This window comes from Mesocricetus auratus, unplaced genomic scaffold, assembly GCF_017639785.1.
Source record: "Mesocricetus auratus isolate SY011 unplaced genomic scaffold, BCM_Maur_2.0 Super-Scaffold_15014, whole genome shotgun sequence".
In the NCBI taxonomy this organism is placed as follows: Eukaryota; Metazoa; Chordata; class Mammalia; order Rodentia; family Cricetidae; genus Mesocricetus; species Mesocricetus auratus.
Window position 1 is genome coordinate 17,447,512 of NW_024429186.1, and position 23,156 is coordinate 17,470,667.

General features: G+C 40.3%; 1 protein-coding gene across 2 annotated transcripts in view; it reads right to left on the reverse strand.

The window, feature by feature from the left end:
* The window catches only part of LOC110340584 (cation channel sperm-associated protein subunit beta), a 115,869-nt gene that overhangs the window by 60,581 nt on the left and 32,132 nt on the right, over nucleotides 1–23,156 (reverse strand). Inside the window, exons 6-14 of one of the 2 annotated variants that reach the window (XM_040743361.1) lie at nucleotides 19,817–19,966; nucleotides 12,301–12,396; nucleotides 12,055–12,173; nucleotides 11,076–11,108; nucleotides 7,223–7,289; nucleotides 6,767–6,813; nucleotides 6,006–6,155; nucleotides 4,351–4,509; nucleotides 1,133–1,277 (exon numbers count right to left, since the gene is read on the reverse strand). In XM_040743361.1, the coding sequence (XP_040599295.1) occupies nucleotides 1,133–1,277; nucleotides 4,351–4,509; nucleotides 6,006–6,155; nucleotides 6,767–6,813; nucleotides 7,223–7,289; nucleotides 11,076–11,108; nucleotides 12,055–12,173; nucleotides 12,301–12,396; nucleotides 19,817–19,966 (966 nt within the window). Of the gene's footprint in view, nucleotides 1–1,132; nucleotides 1,278–4,350; nucleotides 4,510–5,993; nucleotides 6,156–6,766; nucleotides 6,814–7,222; nucleotides 7,290–11,075; nucleotides 11,109–12,054; nucleotides 12,174–12,300; nucleotides 12,397–19,816; nucleotides 19,967–23,156 lie in introns of both variants that reach the window. The other variant, XM_040743360.1, reaches the window with a different exon arrangement.

Genomic DNA, 23,156 nt, shown 5'->3' on the forward strand with positions numbered 1-23,156 from the left:
CCATGGCATGTACTCTCTCATATATGGATTTTAGACATAGATCTGGGTAGTGCCAGCCTACAATCCCATGGCCAGAGAGTCTGGGAAACAGAAACTTCATTCAGTGGCTGATGGAAGAAGAGGCAGACTCCCATGGTTAAGTACTGAGCTGAACTCAAGAAAGCCAGTAACAGAGAGGGAGGACTGATCTTCACTTAATTTTGGTAGGTCACACATATCCAGACATTTAAACATTTCTTTTAAAATTTCCAATTTAGTAGAATATATGTGTTTAAAGTCAGACCTAAAGTTTTGTGAATTTCATTGGTATTTGTTACAGCACTCCCTTTGGTCTTCTCTTTCTTTTGGTGAGCTTTGTTAAGGGTTTGTCAATCTTGCTTACTGCTTTAAAGATCCAACTCTTTGTTCCACCCATTCTTGGCACTTGTTTATTTCCATTTCTTATTAATTTCTATGTTGGTCTATGTATACTGATTTGGGGTTTGCCTTGTCCTCATTTTTCCAGGGACATAAGGTTTAGCATTATTTGAAATCTCTCTGGTTTTTATATATAGGCACTTAGAGCTCTAAACTTATCTCTTAGGACCATCTTCATTGTATCATTGTATTCTATAAATTTTGATATGTTGTGTTTTCATTTTATTTGATTCTATGATTTTAAAGTTTTTTTTCTTCTTATAGGGGCAGGAGAGATGACTCATGGTAAAAGAGCACTGGCTGGTTTTCTATAAGGTTCAATTTTGATTCTCAAAACCCTCCTCTGGCCTCTGTGGGCACCAGACATACAACTTGTACACAAACATACATGCATGCAAAACACCCATACAGAAAAACTCTTAAAATCTAAATAAAAATGTAATAAAATAAAAATGTTCTTCTTGTTTTCTTCATTTATTAGTATGTTACTTAGTCTTCATGAGTTTGTGTGTGCTCTATGGTTATTCTTGATATTGATTTGATTTCATATTCCATTGTGATCAGGTAGAATACATAGAATTATTTCAGTTTTCCTATAATGGTTGAGACTGCTTTGTGTGACCTATTTGGAGAAGTTTCCATGGATTGCTGAGAAGAATGTATTCTGTAGCAATTTGAGTAGGACATTCTATAACCCCAAAAGAAAATTCCTTACCTGCCTTTGTCATGTAAATCCTTCCATTTTGTGTAATAAAAGATATATCTGAAGTATAAAAACTATGAACAGTCTTTCTTACAAAGTTACGTAGAAAGTCACATAGTAATTCAAAAGAATTGCCACCATCCATTGAAAGCCAGACCTAAAGGAACGAAGCAATAATACCTTACTAACAACTGCCTCTAATTTTCAAAAACTACCTATTAGCCTGATCTTCCTACAAAGCAAAACCATGCAGTACTATTTTCCTCTCATCACGGACTCAGACACACACTAACTACTTTCCCACATACACATTTCATTTACCCATCCAATGCTTTCTATTTCCAGAAGTAACTAGGTCAACTAAGTGGCTGAGTGATATTTCATTGCATTCTCTCTCTCTCTCTCTCTCTCTCTCTCTCTGTCTCTCTCTCTCTCTCTCTCTCTCTCTCTCTCTGTGTGTCTCTCTCTCTCTGTCTCTCTCTGTCTCTCTCTCTGTCTGTCTCTCTCTCTGTCTCTCTCTCTGTCTCTCTCTATCTCTCTCTCTCTCTGTGTCTCTCCCCACCCGTGTGTGTGTGTGTGTGTGTGTGTGTGTGTGTGTGTGTGTGTATTAAATTCATGGCGAGAATACAGGATGACCTTGAATGAATTCCTCTATTGTATGCTCTACTTTATTGAGACAGAGTCTTCTATTGAACAGAAGTTTATTACTTTGGACACACTGGCTGTCCAGTGAGCTCTCTGGATCTGCCTGTCTCTGCTCCCTAATGCAGTTGTTATAGACATGTACAGTCATGCTCAGCCTTTAACACTGGTCCTCATGCTATCAGAGCAAGTGAAAGCAGATGAGCCGCTTTCACAGCGCAACATATTGAATTTTTATTTGTATTGTTCTGACAGTTAGGAACTGTAGCATCTCTTCCTGGGTTTGTTTCTATTTTAATTTCAATGAAATGCCTCTTTGTGTCATTTTTCTTTTTAGCTATTAGGTTTTCCTTTTGAAAATACTTCATATGATTTCTATCATTATTGTTATTTTTAATTCTCCCCCCCCCATTGTGAACTCTTTTTCTTGCGTTCTTTAAATATTTTGGCGGCTACATTGTGTCTTTCATTTCTTCAAACTGGGAATGGAAGTACAATTCTATAATCCTAGCACTTGGGAAGCTGAGACAGGCAAGTTCAAGACTAGCTTGAACTATGTAGTGAAGTCCAGGTTGGCTTGGAGTAGAGTATAAGACTCTGTCTCAAAGAAAGACAAAATGCAGGGCTACAAACCCAAGTGACTAATAATAACCAGGATCTTTTATTCCCAACATAAGCATCATTCTCACTACTGGAGCTTATGTTTACAGTGCCTTTCTTTTTGCCAGCATTCCTAAAATCTCATCATTATTAGTTGTTGCAAATTTGTTTCCACAAAAGTTGTTATGTTTGGTCTCTTAATTCCTCAGCCCATTATGAGGAATGAGACCTTGCTCATTTCTTAGACTAGTTTTGTTGAACACCATCTTAAGTCTTTTCACTTCAATTCCAGCTGTTATTGCCCACAGTCAAAATACACATGTGAAATTTTGAATCATAGAGTCTATTGGCAATCTACCTAATTTAAATGCTTTCTAGCCATGAATTCTGACAGGTACAGTAAACTCTTCCAAAATCAGGTTTCGGTTCACAGCCTGAGAATTCTAGAACAGAAAACTATAAAGCATTCACACTGGCAAAAAAGTGAGAGCAAACTGATAGCTAAAGTCTTAGAAGGCCACTACAGCCAGGGCAATAAGAGACAAATTTGCGGGACAGAGATTGAGAAGAACATAAGCTCAGGGATGTTAGATATTTGCCTAAAGAATGTGTGAAGCAATCTAGACACAACAGGAGGTGTGGGGAAAAAGAAGTCAATGGCCAGAAGAGAAATCAGAGGTTCTGAACTGTTAGTATAGGAGCTAAAATAAGGGCATTTGAAAAAGCCCTAATCAGGATGGCACCTTTATACATCTCCGATTCTCTATACAGTAGAGACCAAGCCAAGAAGTCATAAGCATTGTTAAATAGCAGATGTTTTTTACGCATGTATGCACTTGATTTGCAAGTTAGAGGCACTGACTCAGCAGAAACCAAGTATGTGTTGTGTCAAAGTGAGAAAGATTGAATGAATTAATAATGAGGTAAGGTGTGAAATATCAACCGGAACAAATTTGATAAGGCCTTGTGAGTTACCCAAGTTGTTTTTCTTTGAGACAGAATCTCATTCTAAAGTCAAAACTGGGCTTGGACTGACAGCAATCCACCGACCTCAGCCTCCAGACTGTTGGGATTGCAAGGGGGAGTCACTGTGTTGTGCTTCCCTGATGGTTTTCAGTGAGTTTAGATTTTCACTGCTTGTCTTTCCATATGTGTGATTGCTAGAGGGAGTTATATATAAGCAATATATATATTCTGAGATAGTCATCAAGTGAACAGAAATTCTAGATTAAACTGCTGATCTTTGGAGTCTTTAACCACTTTCTATCCAAATAGAAATCATACTTTCAAGTTAATAGTTGAGGAGCTCGTATCTTTGAAATAAAACTGTAACTGTCATGTGCATCTCAGAATCTCACAGAGAATCTCTGTTCTCTGTGCTGACTAAACTTCAGCCATCAAAGTTTTCATTTCTAGGGGATAAATCTCACTATGAAAGTGAACTGAGTGAATTGCCTGGAAGTCACCACAGTGCTTTCTTGGTATTGAATTTCTCCATGTGTTATATTTTGTTTTCCTTACTTTCACTTAGCTGATGGCAAGAGGTGTTTTGTCAAATTTTACAAAGCTTTCAGGCTGCTCATGATAGAACTGTCTGACTAGAGGCCCAAGAATGGAGAACATCGGCATAAGGAAGTTGGGTAGCAGCAAAGCCAGCAGAGAATGCATAGACAAAGTCAGAGAGAGAGAGAAGACAATGTCAAGTGTCAGAAATACCAGACAGCACATACTTTCAATGGAATAATAACAAAATCTAGGTTGTAGAGTTGTAAAGAAGTGGATTACAGCTGGCAATATTCAGAACCATGGTGCCCCATGTTCATTTTAGAACTTAGCACCAATGAACAGTTGCTAAGTGTGTGTTGTCCTCCCTTCTACTTCTATCCTCCAGATCACAGGTTCCTCCTGTCTTTATGTGCACAGTCACTCAGTCTACACAAGTTGGACTACTTACTCCTACTCCATAAGAATAAATTCTGGCTGCATACCTGATTGCCATATACATATAGAAAGTGGCTTCGGGGATGGAACACCATTCCAACTGGATTAAAGAATGAGGAAGGAAATTGGAAATTTGGAAATTTTGGTTTAACATTTGGCTTGTCATCATTGAGCACTGACACAGAGACAAAGGTCTGTTTGGACTTCTAGATAAAACACAAGGAAGTCATGAGATTTATTCTATTATTCATTGTCCATTTTATAATTTCTAGACATTCCCATTATTTTAATTAAGACATGGGTATGCCCATTATCACAGCAAAGAACTGGAGAGATTTACAATCACTGGTAACTCCACTCCACTACCTCTACCTGTCCATTTCATAGATGCTGAAATGTAGTATAGGAAACTAAAGAATTCGTTCAAAGTTGTATAATAATGGTATTGAGAGATTTGTGAGTCATTACTAAAATAACCAGATAGTCTCCAGTCTTCATGTTCATGTCTTCCATGCTACATGCAGGTACTTGACAAAAATCCCTGTCTTTAAAGGAACCATATTTGACAGCATATAAATGCAACCTTGGAGCCGGGCGGTGGTGGTGCACACCTTTAATCCCAGCACTCGGGAGACAGAGGCAGGTGGATCTCTGTGAGTTCGAGGGCAGGCTGGACCGACAGCCTCCAAAAGAATACAGAGAAACCCTGTCTCGTAAAACAAACAAACAAACAAACAAACAAATAAATAAATAAATGCAACCTTGGTATACAGATAATGTTAAGATGAAGACTTTCACAGATACAAGGGGGAACAGCTGTTAGCTCTTCCCTTGTTTGCCTAAAAGCAGTAAATTCTTGGAAAAGAGGTGACCAACCATTGCTTTTCACAGCAGTTCTACTCTCAGAAGAAAGACAGCAAATGAGATATATCCTAAATCCTTTTTAAAGGGGAACCTCATGTCTCTGAGAGAAATACCCACATGGTCCAACACTACCACCTTCTTCACTCTTGTTGTTACCCTGAAATCTATCTCTCAAAAAATTAACTTTTTTCCAGGAAAAAAATCAGTTTAATCTAATGTATGTTCAGCATAGGCAAGCATGGTGGCACATGCCTTTAATTCTAGCACTCAAAGTCAGAAGCAGGCATATCACTGTGATCTTTATACCCAGTGCTACCTAATAAGACCCTGCCTTTAAAAAAGTTCAGCTGATAAAGAAGCTTATTTAAAGTTACATGGGCTTTGGAAGGTTGACATATACTTGAGACTGAGTGCTGAATAGTCACTTAGACAACTCCTAAATTTTCTAATGACTCTGAAAATAATTCTAATAGTCACGGTTAAGGATCTATACAACAGAAAATATCTATATCTGTGACAAGGTGTACGATTTTTTGTTGTTGTTCATCTAAACTAATCCTTTCAAGGAACATTGGATTCATATGGAAAATATTCATCTTATAGTCCCCTGGAGAATGAGTCAAGAACAGCCAAGAAGTAGCGAGCATCATGACTTTTATTTTCATCAGCTGAAATGACAAATAATTAAAAAAACCTTCCGTGCCAAACTAGTCTATGGATCATAAATAATTCCATAATATTCTATGCTTGAAATCATGACAAATTGGAAATGATGTCCTCTAAGACCAATTTGCAGTTCCTGGCAATATAGCAAACAAGTCTGAGCTGTAGGACTTACCTGAATATGCAAGAGATAAATTCCAGTTTGACGTTCTTGGTCAATAAGAAATGTTACCACATGTGGAAGAAATCTTGTATTTTTAAAAGTAGAAGACAAACAAGGCAACCACTGAAGAAATGGTTCTTTACTATAAAAACAAGAACTGGACTACAAAAAAGGAAAGTTAATGTTGTTTCTGAAACATAAATCATAACTAGTTACTGTAGGAAAATAAGCCAATGGATAATTGTGCTGTTCTGACAGGTCACATATAAATCAATCACTCTCTCTCTCTTTCTTCCCCTCTCTTTTCTCCCTCTCTCTCATGCATTCACTCCTACATACACACACACACACACACACACACACACACACGTATACAGAGGCTTTTAAGGACATATTTTCACTATGTAAACCTATGCTGGCCTAGAATATGTAATCTAAGTTCATATTGAATTTGATTTTTCGGCTTCCACAGGCTGATTGCTAGAATTACAGCTGTGTGCCACCACATCTGGATCACCAATCATAGTTTTAATTCTTTAATATATATTCCTGTCTTCTGAGTGTATTCAATTTCAGAAGAGACTTCAAAGAACCCTTCTTCTTTTGTATGAATTATTCGGCTAGAGTCTCTGCATTTTAACAAAAGTAGATATCTGCTATTAAGTCTAAAAGAAGACACCACTGGACTTACGTTTTTCTGTGTGTTTAAGTACCATATTTTAGATTAATAACAATTCTTGAACTTATGTTTAACAAAGTTCTCTATGTCATACCTCACTTAGGGTCCTGTTTCTGTCGAAAGTGATAGACACATAATCAACTGTGAAGAACAAAAGTGAAGAAAATATGAATAACATTGACTCAGGAAGTGCTAGTGTTTGTAAAGCTGCCTGCATAAAACAATGCCAGTTCTGTACCATCTACTAATGTGTCTTTGGCACAGTTCTCTTGAATTTAGGCAGAAGTGTCACTCCCATTCATTTTAGAAAAGCTGTAAGTATGTGGTCCAGGGTAGCCTCAAGCCATCAGTGTTCCTGTTTATGCCTGCTGAGAGTTAAAGGGATAACAAGTGTATACAACTACTGAGCCTAGCTTCCTCCGTTTTAGGACATTAATTCATATATAATAGTTATCTTCTCATTTTATTCAATTTTGGAATCAATGCATTTAATTTAATCTACGTATGTAACCAGTAGTGATAACATCTGCTAACATGTCTTAAAACTTACCTTCAAATTTTTCTCTGTTTGCAAAACATTTTTCATTATACCACAGTTTTCCTTTGATATAGTCAACCTATATAAATATATAAATAAAATGTCAATTGGGTCATATCTGGAGTTAAGATTTTAAACAGCAAGAAGCTTACTTTAAAGATTCCAAAATTTTGATCATTTGTGGATGTGAGGCAAATAAAGGTAGAAAAACTATACACATGGAAGAGGTTGCAGAATGGGGTCAAGAAACCAGAATGCTCGAGGTCAACAGTCACCAAGAGCAGAATAGCAAGGCATGATGATGTTCTTGGTTATGAAGCGTCTTTCTACTCCCCAGAAGCTCCTTAACCCTTTTCACCACAGTTAGAATGGGGCACAACTTATCTTTTATCCCACGTTTGCTGCAACAGGGCATAAGGAACCTGAACAGAAGAGGAGCAGCAATGTAAGGCACTGCAAATTGGGCATAAGAGGGAAGTGACCAACAAAGTAAGATCATTTTTTGTTGAACATGAACTATAATGAGATGAAGGTTTGCTAGGGGAAGATTTTCACTTCCCAGCTGCTATAGACAAGAAAACCCTTGTGCTTTTATAGATACAGCAGTGATAAAATCAATAGAACTTGCTCATGAAAACCTTTAAATTGTCCTAAAATTGGCCCTGGTGTTGGTTGATAGCAAAAAACCATAGTGCTGAACATGATAAAAAGATAAAATTATACCATGTCAATTGTACCTTGATTAAACACTCAGCAAAGAAAGGCACCTTTTAAGAGTGAATTGACCATGACTTTTTAATTATGCTATATCATCACTCAAATTAAGCTGCTAAAATAAAACTTTCAAATTCACATAAAAGTCTCCAGGTTTCAGGATACCATAATTATCATTATCAATCTGGAAAATTTTAATGTAGAAACTTTTGGGCATTCAACTATGCCTTTTCCTTCTGTTTAAACTATTCCTGCACTTTTTGTGACATGAATCCAAATTGAAACAGCCAGGTGGCTGTCCTTGGATGTAGTCACTCCTGGGAGTGGCTACATGAGCAATGAAAACAACTGTTAAGAGAGGATGGAAAGCCTTAATTCCTTCTGGGATAGCAAAAAACATGACAAGCCTGGCAGCTATTCTTACTAATGGCTAGAGAACAATCACTTAGAAAATGCTAGTATAAAGGACACCATAGCCAAATTTGAGGACAGAGCCCCATGGACATCTGCTTTTCAAGGGAATCCAGCCAATCAGAAAGGCAAACTCACTTTTTAAATCCCCTATGATTTAAAAGCCAACAGCTTCCTCTCTGTTGCTGAAATAAGTTTTAGTTTGGTTTAGTTTAGTTTAGTTCTGTCTTTTGTCTTTGAGAGGATATTTGAAGATAAGCTTTGGGAAGTGATTAGGTAGAGGAGTTCGATGCCTTTCATAATTTGAAGGACACTGGATAGGTGAGGTCAGTGCCCTTACAAGAGAGAATGCCGAGATATAACCCCACCCTCTCTGCCAAATAAGGACACAGGGAGGAGACAGCTGTGTGTGTGAACCAGGAAGTGGGCCATCACCAGACATTGAACCAGCTAGTACCTGCTGTAGCAATTTCCTCCAAACATTTGAAGATGTTTATTCATTTTCAACTTCTGTGGCACTAGTCTGCATCTAATTAATGGCTATGCTATCTTTCACTTTATTTTACTTTTAATTACAATTGTGGAATGTAGTCCCAGAAAGTGTTTTTGTGCTATACAAATACCTAATGCATGTTGGTTGCCTGTATTTTATTTTATTGTTATTTCTTTTTCTTTCTTCTACTTCTTCATTTTTTGTTTGTTTGTTTCTTTTAAGACAGTGTTTCAGTCCTGGCTGTCCTGAAACTCATGTGTGTCATGGAACTCATGCCTGTTCTTCCCAAGTCCTGGAATTGAAGGTATGTGCCACCAATGCCATGTTTTCCTTTTTCTTTTACTATCTCAGTGTTAGTAACAGTGAACTTGGTAGCAGCTCAGTGTATGCTACCATTTTATTAGCTAAATTTTGTTGCTCTGGTACATTTGCCGTCTTCACTGCTAGCATTATTGAACATCTCTTGATTTTAATGACTGTTTTCCCTTGGGACCCTGGTGACCTCAGAAATTTTTGAAGGAGAACTCGAGTGCTTTTCAGGAGACATTAGTCTCTGGAAATGCCTGAATGAGAGGAGACCATGCTCTCTACTCCTCTTAGTTGCTGTTTCCACAAATTGGAAGATCACCATGGAAAGCTTTCTTTCCCTGAAGATGTCCTCCATCCTGTCTCAGTTCTCCCTTCCAGCAGTCTTCTCTCTGGTCTCTCATAACTGCTTCCCCCATCCCCTGCAGTGATGAGAAGAAAACGTTTGATAGTCCCTGGAGTTCTGAGAGTAAGCTATCTTTTCAGGATCCTCTACTTGCCTTTCCTTTGCTTCCCTGTGTTTCCAGGATCTATGATCTCATTACTTGAGTCCATATTCTACTGTTTAAATAGAGTACCCTAAGTTTGGGAAAATAATTTCCATACTCCATTTCAGTAAAACCACAAGTAAATGTTTCTATACATTGAATACATTGGTGTTGCTGGGAATTGAACCCAGAGCCTGAGTATGCAAGACAAAGGTTCTACCAATGAGCTACATTTCTAGCACACTAACATTTTTGATTGGCTTAGTTGGAGCATGTGAATTTAAGATAAGAGATAAACTATTTCCATTTGTTCTTTCCATCATTTATTTGTTTTCTCTATTGATTTACCAATTCTCTATTTTACTTTCCCTTTCACCAATATTTCATATTACAATTAGTTCTGTTTGGCTCCTGAGAAGTAAATGTGGTTTCTTCCTTGTAGTGACTGTGTAGAACACAGGCAAAATGGAAATGGACATGCTAAAGCCTGAAAATGATTATTTACAATTTTCTTTAGTAATATGTTATTTATGATTTATTAAAGCTTGCCTGAGTTTCAGAAAGCAAAGTCAGCCACAAGCAATAGAAGCCAGTCACACACCTTTAATCCTAGTAGCCAGATTCTAGGAGGTAGTGGTACATACCTTTAATCCTAGGACTAAGGATTAAGAGGCAGATGGAGCTCTCTGATTTCAAAGCCACCCAGGGATACATGAGAATGAATCCGTCTCAAAGAGTAACAGATCACATGCCTTTAATCCCCTCAGTAGAGGGGTATAAAAGATAGAAGCAGGGTCTTCAGTATTCAGTAGGGAGCATTAATTTTCCAGCCACACTGAGGAGAGGCTGCAGGATCAGCCCAGTCAGCCTGAGGTAGAGGTAAGAAGCTAGTGGCCAGTTGCTTTGCTTTTCTGATATACAGCTTGAAGTTTGAGCCCCAATATCAGTCTCTAGGTCTTCTATGTATTCATGTTACAATTTTCCTTGCAGTTTCAAAAGTGACAGTGCATGCTATGTGATGAAAATGGCCTTGTTGAATGTGACAGATGGATTTCATAACAGAGAAAGAAGTAAACTAATAGAGGAAGAAGTAATGCAAAAGCACGTAAAAGGCGTTGTCAGATCTCGTGGCAAGTGCTCCCTTTTCTGGGTAGATACAGGGCAGGTGGGTTGGGAAGTAAAACTTCTGCCTGATTCCAGGCCTTGCCCTTTGCTCCTAGGCATCTCTGTGCAGAGCATGCCTGAGCAGTCTCCACAGCCAAGAGAGAACCCGCCAGAAGGAAAGAACAGCTACCGAAATGAGAAGAGCATGGTGGCTATGGAATCAGGTTATAGTTTAAACTGATAATAATTTTACAGTAGCACTAAACATCTAGATTGTGAATTATTGCTTTGCAAGTTACCAAGTGAATATGTGTCTTCTAAACCAATATTAGGAAATCAAAAGTCTTACCCTTTCAAAACCACAAAAGTCTGCTCTTGACAGCTGGAGGAGAAGAGGATGAGGAGGGAGGAAATAAGAAAGTTAAAAATTTAGTTGCTTTTCAGAAGGTGTAACAAACCTTTGTAGTTTAAGGTGTACCACACATGCACATGCGCATAGCACACGCACACAGCACACACACAGAGAATGAGAAAACACCTTTATTTTCTTTTGTATTTTAGCAGATATATGACCAAACGTTAATGAAACTTCTCTTGATGGGACTTCATGGTATGTACATAGTTCCGTCTAAATGTATATTTCTCTTTCTTCGTCCTAGAGTTATGTTATCTTTTATTCTTACTATGTCTTTCTGTCTGAAGAAATACTCTAGTCTCTGGAGATAGGCCTGGATAAATATTCCCAACTTCATTTTTCATTGCTTCTTGGTGAAATAATTTTCAGTTGCCCTACCACAGAATTTCCCGACAGGATTCACCCAGCTATAGGAAGAACCTTGGAGTCTACTTTATTGTTGATTAGCTTATAATTTTACACATGTAAAATGACAGTATGACATTTCAATATACTTGTATAGTATGTAATTATCTTAGGATAACTGGCATCTCCATCATCTTAGGCATGCATCATTTCTTTAACAAAATACTTAATTTCTGTTAGTTTTAATATAATGTGTATCCATATAAATTACCTTATAGCATTTTAGAAACATATTAGCCAATAAATAAATAGACAAGTGGATAGATAGATGATGGCTTTCCCATTGCATATGTTTAAAATTCACTATAATAGTCCAGTAGTTAAACTAAAGACAATTTCAACTTTTACTTCAAATACTATGAAGCAAAAGGAAAAGTTGTTTTATCATCTTTGCATCTTTTTAATTTTTAGTTCTAAGATATACTATTTACAACTCAATTGATGAACATTTCTTTTTATACCACAGAAGATATTAAGAGTTATAAATGGATTACAAAAATTTTCATACCTGTATGTGTGCTGAGATTGGATAGCGAAGATCACTACTTACATAAAGACCCAAAGAGGTGAGAATGACTAAAAAGTGATTTGTTAAAACCATATCTATCATTGTAAGTCCTTGGTGTTCTGAAGGAAGAAATCAAATCATACTATAGGTTATAAACAGTGAACACTTTAGAAAGACATTTCAGAAATACTAAATGAGTTTCAAATTAAATGAAATCATGAAGATAAAGAGAACCAGAAAAATTACCATCTTTAAGATATGAATAGATGATATCTGTCATGTTATGCCATCTGGTTTCATTATATTCCCAAAATCCAGAAATGGTCCTGCCTATGTAAACACCTGCCGGGAAAGAGAAAGAAAGTAGAGCCAGGCAACTTTGCAGAGCTGAATTCTGTGAACACAAACCTGCTCCTAACACAGGATCTTCCACACTGAATCAGTCACAGTTCTCTAGAACTGATAGAATGAATGAATCTCTCTTTCATAGCTATTTGTCATCTATCTGTCTATCTATCTATCTATGACATATACCTTTAGTCATAAAAAAATCCAAATATTTGAAATGAAAACAAACTCATATGTATAGGTTATAAATACATACATATTATATGAGGGGGATTATTTAGAATGCCATAGAGATTGTAGTCCAGTTAGTCCAACAATGGCCATCTACCAGTGGAAAGTCCAGAAATGCAGTAGTTGTTCAGTCCATCAGGCTGGGTATCCCAGCTGGTCTTGGGTATATGCCACAATCCTGAAGAAGTTGGCTCTAATGCCAGTGAAGGAATGCACTTGATAGTACAGGCGAGAGCAGCAGGCAAAACCAAAAGCATCCTTCTTCCATGTCCTTTATTTTTTTTGTAATTTTTTGTTGTTTTTTTATCATTTTTTATTTTAATTTTAAATAGCTTGTTTTACATGTCAATCCCAGTTCCCTCTCCCTCCCCTCCTCCTGAACTCCCCTTTCCCCCAACCCTCCCCCTATTGCCAAATCCTTCCACATAGGGGATATCTAGAGTCTGTCATTTTACTCTGGGTAGGGTCCAGGCACGCCCCTAAGAGTCCAGGCTGAGAGAGCATCCCTCTTTGTGCTATAGGCACACGATGACTGTTTGTATTCCAGGGATAGACACTGATCCACAGCTCAGGGCCCCATAGGTTGCCCAGGCCTTCTCGCTGACACTCACATTTGGGGGGTCCAGATCAGTCCCATGCTGGCCTCCCCACTGTCAGTCTGGGGTCCAAGAGCTCTCCCCTGTTCAGATCAGCTGTCTCTGCTGGTTTTGCCAGCCCATTCTTTGCCAATTTGCTCATCACTCCTCTCTCTCTGTCACTGGGTTCCTTGGGTTCAGTTCAGTGATTAATTGTGTTTGCCTCTGCTTCCATCAGTCACAGGATGAAGGCTCCCGGATGGTTATAGACATCAAGTTCATTATCAGGAATGGGCATTCGAGGTGGTCTCTCCATTCCATGTCCTTTATATAGGATGCCACAAAGGGTGTGGGCCTGAATAAGGGTGAGTATAGCTACTTCAAATGATTTAATTAAGAAAAACCCTCACAGGTGTACCCAGCACTTTGGGTCATAGTTGATTCTAGGTGTAGTGAGGTTGACAACCATGAAGAGCCAACACGAGTCTACCTCTTGTCAACTGGACAATCATTCCTCCTATGGATGGCAAGTTTAATTTCCAAGTAAAACCAATAACCAGGCCATAGTTATACCTCATAGGATATAACTGTCCCACCCACAAAAACATTATATACTTAATCAAATTCTAAATTTTAGGATAGGTGGTAATGGCTCTTGAGGGACATTCTCTTAGTATGTAAAAACTTACAAATATGATAACCGTTAATATTTCTTAATTGATGTTACTTTGCATATAAAGAAATCAAGAAAGAAAACACAAATATCTGCAAAAATACATTCTTAACAAAAGATCACAGAAACAATTATTTTTTTTTTGGTTTTTCGAGACAAGGTTTCTCTGTGGCCTTGGAGGCTGCCCTGGAACTCGCTCTGTAGACCAGGCTGGCCTCGAACTCACAGAGATCCACCTGCCTCTGCCTCCCGAGTGCTGGGATTAAAGGCGTGCGCCACCCACACCCGGCCACAGAAACAATTATAATCTTCATTTATTCAAACGGACTTAGCTAGCATTTATATTGTATTCACATACTACCTTACCATATTTCCTCTACTCTGAGCAAACCCTCAGGAAGTCTTGGCTCTTTTCCTGGGGGATTGACACATACCCTCATTCCTGAAGGGCCTGCATCCTTTGTCATCCTGTCTGGATTAGGTTGTTGCAGTTTCCCCCTTGACATTAATCAGAGGACATAGGAATCCCAAGAGGCAACATAGTCTTCTGCATTCCAGACATAACTTTTCTTCTCTCCATTGTGGAGAACAATCCAATTTTCCCTTGAGAATCTGAATCACTGACCCTCCTAACACTTATTCTTTTCTTATCTGTAGGGTTAAGGGAATCAGAACCCAAAGTGCCCAGGGGATAGTCTGAGCTTCCATTGAATGGAATGATTATTATGTCTCCTAGCAGGAGAACTCCTTCCTCTGGAACCAAAACTTCTACGACAACAGAATTAAAGGTCATGGGAATAGGAAGCAAAATTTTTCCTAGTGGGTCACTAGGGGTACTAGCTAGAGTTTTTCCCCCCTAAGTTCCTGAACTCATAGATTCTGGCTATGGGAGAGACCAAAGCATATATATGATGCTGATGCAAAGCATATCCACCTTCTGGAGACTCTTGTCCCAGCCATCCAAGCTACTGCCACCTAATCTGTGCTATAACTGTGTCTTCAAAAGGCCATCCCATCACTCTATTAGGTAAGCTGGTTCAGGATGCTGAGGAACCTATTAAGATAAATGGATTCCATGATCTTGGTCCCACTGCCACACTTCTCTGACTGTGAAGTGAGCAATACTGTGGGGAGTATCATGATGGTGGATAAGGCATTCTGTAAGTTCACAGATGGTGGATTTTGGCAGAAGTAATGCATACAGGAAAGGCAAATCCATAACTAGAATAAGTACCCACTCCAGGAAGACAAAGCACTGTCCTTTCTCTTGTGATATTTGTCCAATGTGGTCAACCTGCCACCAGTTCCATAACTGACCCTGAGGAATGTTGCCTTATCTGGGGCACAGTGTTGTTCTCTGCTGTTGGCAGATCTGGTACTCAGCAGCAACTGTCCTGGTCAGCCTTGGTAAGTGGAAGTCCATGTTGTCAAGTTCATGTATAATGTAGAACTGCTATCTCTGCAAGCACAGCCACTTCATTCATGGTATCATTGGGTAATGACAAGGATGGAAGGGGTAATAGTATAACTGTTCATACAATGGATCATCCTATCTACTTGATTATTGATCCTCTCCCCTCTGAAGTCATTTTTGATGGGCATTTACATGGGATACAGGTACCTTTCCATCCTTCATCCAAGTGGAGAGATCTATCCACATACTTCTTCCCCAGATGTCTTTCTCACAATGTTTTCAACCATTTCTTTCCAATCCCTGACATCTAATCAATCCATTGGCTAAGGAGCATCAACCAGAGAACTATCACACATCTGGCTATTTCTTCTTTCAAACAAAAATATATGATCATGTGTACTGCCGATTGAGATTTGCTTTTGCTGGTGTCTTCAGCATTGTCTCAGAAAGAGGTTGTAATGCTACAGCGGTCTACTTCTGGGTGGTGCCTGAATAATGTGCAGAACCTTTGGTAAACCAGGCTCTAGTTTTCTCTCTCCCCAGTCAACTGATCATAGGGCACAACCCATGAGGCTATAGGTGCATACTTGGGTTCAGGCAACATTGTAATGGGATAGAAACTGCAGGCATTTGGATTGGTGTTTTGCCTGTATGTATGTCCATGTGAGGGTGTCAGATCTTGGATTTACAGACAGTTGTGAGCTGCCAAGTGGGTGCTGGGAATTGAACCCAGGTCCTCTGGAAGAGAAGTCAGTGCTCTTAGCTGATGAGCCATCTTTCCAGCCCCCTGCTGCCGGTCATTTGGTAAACTTATAACTTGTTTGTGTCATCAGAACCTGCTCAGGTTTTAGTCGCATATACTCCACTTCCATTTGATAACAGATTGTCACTGTGTATATCTTACTTTATGGCTTTGTAGGTTACCCAGTTCATGATGGGCAGCTCAGTTTGCATGGTAAGTTGGTGGCTATTATCAAATGTTCAATTTCCACTACAGTCCATTAGCAGACCAAAAAGAGAAAGAAGAGTTGTCTACAGATGATGGTAGAGTCTTGGTCCAAACTCCCAAAGTTGCTTTCTGTGCTTTTCTATATGGGCCTGTCAAAAGTTCCAATCATCATCTCTGACAGCCACTGATGCCTCAAGTATCATTAGGGAAGCCACATCATATAATCCATGTGGTAGAGCAGCCTGCAAGCAGCCTGGAGCTGGGGAAGAGCCTTCTCCTCTTCCACATCCCACGCAAAGCCAGGAGTTCTCTGAGCCACTTGGTGTATGGGCGAGAGTAACACACCCAAGTGAGGAATGTGCAGTCTCCAGAATCCAAACTGGCCCACTAAACATTGTGCTTCTTTCTTGGTGCTGGGAGAGGCCAGGTGCAATAAATTATCCTTCACCTCAGAAGGAAGGTTTCTGTGTGCCTCACCCCACTGCACTTCCAAGAGCTTCACTCCTGGAATCCAGTTGTAGAGAGGGAGGAGAGATGAGCAAAGGGGTCAAGACCATGCTGGGGAAAACCACAGAAACAGCTGACCTGAACAAGGGGAGCTCACAGACCCCAATCTGACAGCTGGGGAACCAGCATAAGACCGAACCAGGCCCCCTGAATGTGGGTGTCAGGTAGGAGGCCTGGACAGTCTAAGGGCCTCTGGCGCTGGAACCAGTATTTATCTCTAGTGTACGAATGGATTTGGGAGCCCATTACCCCATGGAGGGATGCTTTCTCAGCCTAGATACACGAGGGAGGGCCTAGGCCGTGCACCAAATGATGTGAAAGACTTTGATGATCCCTATGGAAGGCTTTACTCTCCCTGGGGGTTGGATGGGGGGTGTAAGGGAGAGTAGGTGGGGACATGGGAGGGTGGGAGGGAAAGGGAACTGGGATTGATATGTTAAATAAGATTTTTTATAATTTAAATAAAAAATTTAAAAAAGCAAAACAAAACAAAAAAAGAATAAAGGGGCACCCCTGCATCTTTCAAGTCCTTGGCTAACTTCTGCAACTCACCCTAGGCTATGATACTTGTCTTTGATTCACTATTTTACCTGGTAATTCCAGTGGATTCCATTTTGGCCTTTGCAACCATAATAGCTCTCATTGCACAAATCAGGGAACCAATGGGTTTTCTGACAACTTCTAAGTATATCTATCCCAATAATACATTCTGGAGTGGGGAATAACAACAGGATAATTTGGAGGCCTACTGTGAGCCAGTCTTCAGTCAAAACTCCATTAATCACCTGACCTCCCTAACCGCCTCCTTTAGCTGGAGGGTCACAATGCTTCATGGGCTCACTGGGAATCAATGTCAGTTCTGTACCAGCATCCAATAGGTCTTCCGAGGAGGTCCAAATCGGAAAATGGGCCGTTCCTCATCTTGGACATCCTGCCATTGCTCAGAACCACGGTGATCATGTGGCTGGGGGCGTGTTGAGGACTGAAAGGGAGTGCTAGCTCCAGACTGCTGCACACCCCCTGTTGGCCTATTCGGCCATGACATGTTCTCCAGTCCCCTGAAGACCTCTCTCACACTTACCATCACCATCGAGTCTGTTTCCACAACTTTCCACCTCTTAATCTCCACTCCATTCCTCTGTCTTTCCCACCTCTCCAGGAAATATTCATTCTTCCTAGTGACCTTGAAACTGTAGTGTATGACTGTATGTGTGTGTATGTATGTATGTGTGTGTGTGTGTGTGTGTATGTATGTATGTATGTATGTATGTATGTATGTATGTATGGCCCAGACAGCTTTGTATGTAAATATTGGTCTGGTTCAATCTTTATGTTTTTTGAAGGACTATAAATACTGGACCATTGCCAAAATACTCATTTCAGATATCCTGCTGTTGCCATGAGTCAGGGTGATGTGGCAGCTAGGCAGGGCATCCTGGGACAGGTTCCATACAAGCTCCTGACTGCCTCAAACCTCCCTGCCCTCTATGTCTGCCACCACGAAGTTCACCTTTGTGCTTGTAGCCTGCAGGCAGCTCTGCATCTCCCAGCAGAGTGAGCACCTCAGGCTGCAACTGCAGCGGCTCCATACTGGGGGCCAACTGTCCTATTCATTATGACATATTTCTGAGGGAGTTCCAGGACATCGTCCTGTCATAGGGTCAGTCCTACCTGACCACCGGGTAGGACTTCCAGGCTTTAAACCTGTGAGCAGCACTGCTGTATCTGTCTCCCAGCAGGACAAGCAGCACAGGTCGCAGCTACAGAGGCTCTATGCCAGGAGCCAGCCAGTGTGCCTAAGCTGTCCCCAACCCCAGAGTACAGTTTCTAATGAAAATATTTGAATAGCGGCAGAGGCAAGACATATGAATTGGATACAGAGTATTCCATGTGAAATCTGGTAGCTGGGAAGCAGACATTTAGTTTTACTTTGACACAGTCTAGACCAAACAATACTTTGAGTTGAAACTTGCAGCTTCATAAATAATCCTCAGGAGGGGGAGAGAGGCTAGAGGTTGAATTAATGATTGATGTGAAGCCTCTCATGAATACCTGTAATTCCAGGTTTTGGAGGGGCTTCCAGATTGACACGAATGCCATGTCCTGAGATGGTGTAATGCGATGCCATGAAATGGGACTTCCTGTGATTGGGACCTGACTAGATCTTACTCTCAGTACCTCTTTGATTGCCTCTTCCCCTGAATCTTATGTAACATCATTGACAATACCCTGGTAAATATGCATGAGACTTTCCCTGAGTTCTGTGAACAGTCTAACCAAATCTTAATTTAAGAAGGGACTTATAGGATCCTTCAATTTATAGCAGCCAGGTTGGAAGCATAGGTCACAACCAGGTATGTGTTACTGGAATCTGAAATGGGAGATAGTCTTTTCAACCTGTGAGAGCTGATGCTGACTCTATGTACCTATTGCCAGAGTTGAATAAATGACAGGATACCCACGTGGCATCTTTAGTAACCACAAAAATTGCTCAGTGTGGGAAAACCATACATTTAATGCCACAAATGTGACAAATGTGTCTATTTTTCCTCCATATGCCATAATATTTAACAGTAATTGAAAAATACATGTGTAATAAATACAATAAGGTAGTCTCTCAGAAATAACAATACTGATTTGTGCATAGCAGATAAAGAAGATATACAGGAAGCAATAAACCATCTCTGGGAAAATGTAACAAACTTGCAAAGACAGGGCACAGGCAAGTCAAGACAGCTACCTACTATGTGACTGACACTGCTAATTGGGTTTGAAACAGGATCTAACAAGTGGCTCAGGTTGGCTTTAAACTCAATTGGTTTGTTCCAGACTGCCCAGTAACTAGGATTGTAGGCATACACCATCATGCCCAGTATTAAGTCACCATTTATATGACATAAGAAAACTCAAAGGAGTAGCCCTTCCAACAGATCACAGTAGCAAGTAGAAGAGGTGGAGAAACAAACAATAAACATTATTTATTTACGTAAATAATCCACGTAAAACCACCCTTATCCACTATAAAACACACCTTACCTCTAACATTGAATCAGACTGTAACTTACCATTAGCTGTCGAGTTCAAAATTAGGCCAAGTAATGCCACATCATTGGCACAGGGGCACTTTGCCACTTTCAAATCTATCACATGTGGATGCAATTGTTTGACTTGTCCTTCACTCAGTACAGTTCCAAGATTCCACTGAAGAATAGGCTCTGTGGCAGACAAATGTAGGTGTTTACATCATGCCAGTACTGTTGAAACTAGAACACCACTATTTTTCTTTAATGGCTTTGGAAAAACTAAGTAAAGGAAATATTTGATGTCCAAGGCATGTAGGCGATGTATTGAAGGCTGGAGAGACAGTTCATGGTTAAGAACACTGTCTGCTCCTTCAGGGAACCTGGGTTTGATTCCTAGCACCAACAAAGCAGCTCAATGTCATCTAAAGTCCCAGTTCCAGCAGACCAACATTCTTCTGATGTCCCAGAGCAGTAGGCACACACCTGATGCACAGACATATATACTAGGAAAACACCAATAAACATAAAAACTTTATACCCAGGTGTAATATGATCGATCTCATGCTTCATCAGTTACAGATGGGTCTGTTTCATTGTGCAAAGGAGAAAAAATGGAATTCCCTTGATAATACTCTGGAAAGGTAATACTACTGAATAACATCTAGGATGAGAGATATTGCTTTAGCCATATATGGAAAACACATGTTCCTTCCAGTGCCTGGGGACAGCCACATAGCCAACCCTCCCAGTGGGAGCCATGTACGCCAGATTCATCATTTTCTTTTCCACCAACGGGACCAGGTAAATCAGGCCCTGTATCCGGGCTTGCCTACCAGTGCCTGGGGACTGCCTGGGGACTGACACAGAGCCTCCCTTCCCGGCAAGAGCCACACACCCCAGATTCCTGGTCTTCTCTTCCACCACCGGGACCAGGGGACCAGGACCAGTGTCTGCAGAACTCCAGTGGGAGCCTATGGACCAGCACCCCAGATTCCCGTTCTTCTTCTCACCCACGGGACCAGGACTAGGAACAGGAGGAGGAGAATTACCAGAGTATGGGACTTGCTTGTACCCACCAAAAGGGAACTCTGGTCCCCCTAAACACTAGACCAGTAAGGGGCTCTTTCTGCACCCACTAGAAGAAGGGATGGGAAAGAGACAATACAAAAACAAACTCAGCAACAGATAAACATGACACCACCAGATTCTAGAGACTCCACATCAGCAAGACACCAACATTCCAATACAAATGAAGCAGAAGAGAATGACATTACAAACAACTTCATGGAGAGGAGGCTGAGAGTCCAGGGAAGCAGCTGTTCCTCCAGCAGCATCAGGTAAACAGGCCGGCTTCCCGGCCTGTGTTCCAGTACCTGCAGATCGCCTGGGAACTGCACAGAGCTCCCAATCCTGGCAAGAGCCAAGCACCCCAGACGCCAGGTCTTCTCTCCCACCAAGGAGACCAGGAAACCAGAGGAGGCTGAGAGTCCAGGGAAGCAGGTGTTCCTCTGGCAGCATCAGGTAAACAGGCCAGCTTCCTGGCCTGTGTTCCAATGCCTGCAGATTGCCTGAGAACTGCACAGCATAGGGTCCAGGGGACCAGGTAGAAGGCTAAGCGCCCCAGATTCCTGTTCTTCTTCTCCACCCACGGGACCAGCATTTGGACAAGGAATAGAAGAACCACCAGATTATTGGACTTGCTAGCACCCACCAAAAGGGAACTCTGGTCCCCAGACCAGTAAGGGGCTCTTTCTGCACCCAAAAGAAGAAGAGACGGGAAAGAGACAATACAAAAACACAGTCAGCAACAGAAAAACAAATATGACACCGCCAGATTCTAGAGACTCCACACCAGCAAGACCCCAACATTCCAATGCGAATGAAGCAGAAGAGAATGACCTTAAAAGCAGTTTCATGAAAATGATAGAGGCCCTAAAAGAGAATATAGGAAAATCCCTCAAAGAAATGGAAGAAAAAACAAACCAAAAAATGCAAGAAATGGAAGAAAAAACAAACCAAAAAATGCAAGAATTGGAAGAAAAAACAAACCAAAAAAGGCAGGAAATGGAAGAAGAAATGAAGCAAAAAATTCAAGAAATAGAAGAAAAAACAAAGCAAAAAATGCGAGAATTTGAAGAAGAAACATACCAAAAAAGGCAGGAAATGGAAGAAGAAACAAAGCACAAAATGCAAGAAATGGAACAAAAAGCAAACCAAAAAATGCAAGAAATGGAAGAAAGAACAAACCAAAAAATTCATAAAAGGCAACAAATGGATGAAAAGATGAACAGAAAATTGCAAGAGGAAATGTAAACACTGCAAGGGTTGAAAACTGAAATAGAGACATTTAAAAAAACACAATCTGAAGAAAGGCAGAAAATAGAAAAGCTGGACAAACAGTCAGGCACTACCGATACAAGCATTACCAACAGGATAGAAGAGATGGAAGAGAGAATCTCAAGTGTTAAAGATACACTAGGAGAAATGGATTTATCAACCAAAGAAAACCGTAAATCCAACAAATCCTTAACACAAAACATCCAGGAAATATGGGACACCATGAAAAGACCAAACCTAAGAATAATAGGTATAGAAGAAGGAGAAGAAATCCACCTCAAAGGGGCAGAAGGCATATTCAACAAAATCATAGAAGAAAACTTTCACAACCTTAAGAAAGACATGCCAATGAAGGTACAAGAAGCCTACAGAACACCAAATAGAGTGGACCACAAAAAAAAAAAAATCCCCTCGCCACATAATAATCAAGACCCCAAACATACAAAATAAAGAAAGAATATTAAGAGCAGCTAAGGAAAAAGGTCAAGTAACATATAAAGGCAGACCTATCAGAATTACACCTGATTTCAACATGGAAACTCTGAAAGCCAGAAGGTCCTGGATAGATATTCTACCTACACTAAGAGACCATGGATGCCAGCCCAGACTACTATACCCGGCAAAGCTCTCAATCACTATAGACGGAGGAAACAAGATATTCCATGACAAAACTAGATTCAAGCAATATGTGTCCACTAACCCAGCCCTACAGAAAATTTTGGAAGGAAAACTACAACCCAAGGAAGCTAACTACAACCAGAAAAACATAAGCATTAGAGAATCCCTCTCTACCAACAGCCAAAAGAACAAAGGGGTGAAATTCCACACATAATTCCACCACCAACAACCATCGCAAATCGAAGAAGGATGAGTAATCAATGGTCATTAATATCCCTCAATATTAACAGCCTTAACTCACCCATAAAAAGACACAGACTAGCAGAATGGATTCGAAGACAGAACCCTTAGTTCTGCTGCATACAAGAAACACACCTCACCCTCAAAGACAGACATTACCTGAGAGTTAAAGGTTGGGAAAAAATTT